A 5,003-nucleotide genomic window follows, 5' to 3' on the forward strand; every position below is an offset into this window, starting at 1 on the left:
CAAATATTTTTTGGAATGCTTCTTTTGGAAAAAGTTACAGGCCATTTTAAGAGTTTCGCAAAAAAAAAAAAAAAAAAAAAAAAAAAAAAAAAAAAAAAAGAAAAGAAAAAAGATCAGTTCTATTACTTCACATTTGAGGTATGTCAAAAAAGAGATTGATTATTCCATTTCATTCTATCATCTTATTCCCCCAACTTTGCTCTGAGTGACTTATTTCTAAATGTCAAATTTAACCCCAAGAGATGGAAATTTACTATGACAGAGCACTCAAAAGAATGTGCCAACAGATAAAAACAACGTCCAAAATTAAAAATCTGAGTACATCAGCAAAGGCAGTTTTCATTAAAATAAATGTGTGACTTCCCAAGTTGACTACTTTAAGGGGATAACTCATTTGGAAATAGCTACTCTAGGATATCTGTTGAAAAAAAAATCACATTATATTTTATACAGTCTCAGTCTGGAGCACATGGGGGAAGAAATCAAAAGGAGGGACTTCTCATCAACATGAGAATTGTTTTGCTCTTTTCCCCTCAAATTGCTAAACTTTAAAAAAAATGACAATGTTTTAGTCACTATAGATACTTCAGAGATAGAATGCAGAAAACAAATGCTAATTGCAATCCTAAAATTGTGATATTTGGTTTTATTGAGTTTTTCCAAAATGAAAAAGACTGAGCAGAAGGCAACAGCAAGAACTCAGTAATCACAGTGTTGCTGAGAGGCCAGATAAATTAGGCTTGTGTTCTAAAAGAACAGAGAGACTTAAAAATATTCAGCAAACAGCTGTTAGTGAATAGTCCAACCAAGCAACTAAAACAATCCAATCCACTTGGGGGGAGGAGGTTGGGACAGGTGGCGCTGATCAGTCTAGTCTGTCCTCATAGTTCCTTGGACACATGACAAACTTCAATTCAGGTCTCCCAACCCTTTGTTAAAAAATCAAGACTTTCCTATTAATGAATATAAATAATTTGGCCTTTGAAACACTTAGAGAAAAGAAAGGTTTCTTCTACAGTTATACTTTCAGAGAGGTGCTGACTTAGCCAGTATACTCAGGCAGAATGTTGGCAGTGTGGGGTTTAGGCTCTGATCCGATATTCCTGTTTGTGGCATTTTAAAAGCTAACATTAAAACTGTCAAGGTCATAAAAAAAAAACAGCAGAAGTCTACGAAACTGTTGTGGCAAAGGAGAGGTTAAGAAGAAAGGAAAATCAAATGTAATATGGTATTGAGGATGGGCTGCTGAAAATGAACATTAGGTAAAGGCTAAGAAAACTAAAAAACTAAGGATTTTATTAGTAATGATGTATCAACATTGGCTTTTCAATAATGGCAAGTGTACGCTACTAACGTAGCATGTTATTAATAGAAGATACTCAAGACTGGAGAGATGGAAATCACACTATCCAATTTTTCTGGGATTCTAACACCATTATAAAAAATAAGTTTGTCTAAAACTCTGAACAAACAATACCATTAGGCTACCTAAAAATGGTTGTTACAGAAATGGATTTCTGCAAATAAAAAAGTAACATCATTTCATTAGCTCAGGTTACAGTTCTTGAAAAACACAAAGAAAACTTTTTTTTCTTTTTTTTTTTAGCGGACCTAGCACTGAATACAAATAAAAAACACTTGGTTTCTTTGGATCGAGTGACTCCCATTACAAAATCATTTTCATTACTTGTTTGTGCCCCTTAAAAAATAGTTCTAGAATCATGAGAATTGGCCTAAGGAAGGGGAAAGATATTATTATTTCTGCAGTGACAGACAATTCATCTTTAGATGAAATGCAAAAAAGGGGATCCATGTATAAAAAGCAATCTTTAGAAAACAAAATGTTTAACCTCTGGGGGAAAAGTGTGTAAATTAGAAGTTACTTTCATATTCTGGAGGAAAAAAATAAGACCCTAACTTGATGTAAGTTTTAAAAAGTTAATTTTAGAAGCAGAAAAAAGTTTACAAAATGCTTTCAACATTTTAAGCACATGAAAATTCGACTTAGTGAATGAATAAGATACAGGACATCCATTTAAAGATGGAAAAGCATTCAAAACCTTAGTCTTTCAAATTAAATTGAATCTTCAGTTTAACCCTGAGATGAATAGCTAAGAAAACTTTTATGTTGTTAGCCCTTATACCACTAAAGACTTTAAAGAATGAGCTTTAGTTGAAAAAGGAGTGTAAGAGTGAGTATGTTTCAAATGACAGGAACAAAATCTTGGATTTAAGCACACAGAACTAGTCATTAATCAATGAATTGGTAGAAAAGATCTTGAAAATGGCTTGATAGTCACAAAGTTAGAAAGTCAGGGAACAGGTGGGCCTAAAATAAAGTCAATCTAATTACTGAACAGTTAAGCCACATTCTCTGAGTGTTTGACTCTAAGGGTCTGACAGTTTGTGGAAAAGTACAAATGCTTTTTGAAGGAAGTGCTGGTTCTCTACTCTCAAATGTTTTGTGGAAAACATAGTGGAATAAATAGTGGAATAACTGTGTAAACGTTTACAAAGTATTACATCTAAGCAGACATTCTAAAATCTAGGCTGTTGGAAAAATACCATGGAGAAATTTCACCTGCAGGTTTCACAATAGGCCCCTGCTAATCAGATTAGTCACTCTTAATTAACACAGTAAGAATTAACAAGCAACTAATAGCAATACCTTTGTGATATTTACTAGTAGACATTAAAAAATGTTTAATTTTTTAAATAATTACTTTCAAATATACATACAAAAATAGTATAACTGAATATCCTCCCATCAATCCATGTCAACAAAGCCCAATATTGAATGGGTTTTTTTGAAAAATAAATTTTAAAAAACTGTTGTTTAAATTGTGGTAAAGTATATGAAACATAAAATTTACCATCAAAAGCAATTTTAAGTGTACAGTTCAGTAGTATTAAGTATGTTGACATTAATGTGCAACCAACTTCCAGAAATTAAAAATAAACTAACACTGGAGTTCGCATGTTGACCTGCAGAAGAGTGAAGATTTTTTTGAACGTTTGAGCTTCATATGATTTTATTACCATCTAGCAAGTACAAAACAGAGTCAAAGGTAATTTATGCTTTGACAATAGACACTTTTTGTCAGTGCAGAAATATGAAATCTTTTCCCTTTGTTGAAGAAATGGATAAAGGTCATGCCTGGAACCTAGGATGTGTGTAACTACACACTCAGGGTTACTCTGAAATCTACCACTAGTCAAACTGACTGATATGTTTCTTTCAAGTCAGTTGTCTTTAATCAAGTCCCTCACTGAAGGAATTTCAAATCACAAGTATAAATCTCTGCAATAGTACTTTTACAGAGTCATGTAACTGAATCCCTCTTAAAAAAAAATAGACACTCTTTTATTTCTAAGACCTCTACTTCAATTGAAAATTAAACAATCCAATTCATTGGGTTGCTTTTTTGGCAGTCGACCTATTGGTTTCACAAACCACTTTTAAAAGAGATATCTCAGGAGTTCATCTACTGGCAAGCCTAGTTAACAGGCCAACTGAACTACAGGGTACTCACTGGTTTCCCTATTTCTCCCTGATTTACTTTCACTACATCATGAGAATACAGGCCCATTTAAATATTATTACAGAAATGCCTGAATCTACATTCTGAGGGTTCAACTGGTAGCAGTGATACGGAGCCAGACTGGGTCAGCTTCAAACCTTATTCAGAGAGCTGTACTAAGCTCTTGTAACTAAGAATGAAAAGAACTGTTGCAGCCCACCTGGGTATCAACTGTAAATGCACTGGTAGAAAAAGAATAATCTCATTTTCACTGCCACAGGAATCCCTGCTTAAAAAAAAAAAAGCCTCTCTTAATTTTTAGAAATAAGTGCATTCTGCACCACTTTCAGGCCCTTTTCCAGCTAAGAGCAAGAAAACAAACAGGCATTGCTCTTGGGAGACTCTGGTCCAGAGAACTAGCAGAAACTGTTTAAAAAAATGTAAGGGTATTTATAACAGTAATTAAAGTAATATGGTTCTCACTGGTTGCCTCTGGTCACCCAACTGCACATGTGAGACAGAACACAGAAAGTACTGTTTAAATACACATAAATACTCAGGTTCAAATTAAATCCATTACCAGCAGTCCATGGCTCAGGCTCTCCTGATTTCTGCAATGGCAACACATTTCCTAATCCCCGAGTATTTGAGGGCTATATAAAGCTCCTTTAGGGGCACTTGTTTCCCACAACTCTGAGCTGCCAGGAAGTTAAGACAAGGGCATCTGGAGGCCACAAGGGGGGAAACTGAACCGCTTCAGGTTAACACCCTGATTAGAGATTAACTACTCTGAAAACCTGGAGCATATTTTAAATGCTTCCCGCATTTCTCGGTTCACCTCAATGCTGTATAAATTAGTCATACTGTAAGCTCTATTTTAGATACTGTGTACAGTACATATATAGAACGGCTCAGCGGTTGGAGCTGGGCATGGACCCATTTGCTGTGAGCACGGTGGGAAAGTCTGGTGCCTTCAACCCATATCCAGGTCTGATAATCTGAAACCATCCTATTCACTCCCCACGCCCCTCGCAGGTGCTTTTCTGTGAAGTAAGATGGGCAAAGAAGAGGTGGAGGATAAGGGTGAATGGATCACGAAGCAGCCCAGAGCCGGGCGGGACCCCCGCTTTCCACCCATCCCAGGAGACACGTCCTCACCTCCAGCTTGTCTGTCATCTCCTTGTGCATCTGCTCGTATTGCCGGCTCATGTCCTGGTTCCTCTCGAGCAGTGCCTTGCCCAGCCGGGCCGCCAACACCAGATCCTTCTCTTTCTGTCGGATCACCGATAGCAGCTCGAGATCCTGGGCGGGCGGCGGCTGCAGTCCGGCCCCCTCGACCGGTGGCCCGGTGTCGGCCTGAGGATGCTCCACGGGGTCAGACGGCCGTTCCCCGGCCGCCAACAGCGCCAGCTCCTCCTCTAACGCCAGTTCCAGCTCCCCGGGCCCCCCGGGAAAAGAGATGAGGGCGGCGGCGGCGGCGGC

At 37.7% G+C, this 5,003-nt stretch overlaps 1 protein-coding gene across 1 annotated transcript in view; it reads right to left on the reverse strand.

The window, feature by feature from the left end:
* The window catches only part of CCDC64 (coiled-coil domain containing 64), a 64,398-nt gene extending 59,579 nt beyond the window's left edge, over positions 1-4,819 (reverse strand). The window contains exon 1 of the mRNA XM_012730985.1: positions 4,680-4,819. Coding sequence (XP_012586439.1) covers positions 4,680-4,730 — 51 coding nt within the window. The 5' untranslated portion in view covers positions 4,731-4,819. The remainder of the gene's footprint in view (positions 1-4,679) is intronic.
* Between the last annotated feature and the right edge of the window lie 184 nt (positions 4,820-5,003).

This window comes from Condylura cristata, unplaced genomic scaffold, assembly GCF_000260355.1.
Source record: "Condylura cristata isolate star-nosed mole 26May11 unplaced genomic scaffold, ConCri1.0 scaffold00029, whole genome shotgun sequence".
In the NCBI taxonomy this organism is placed as follows: Eukaryota; Metazoa; Chordata; class Mammalia; order Eulipotyphla; family Talpidae; genus Condylura; species Condylura cristata.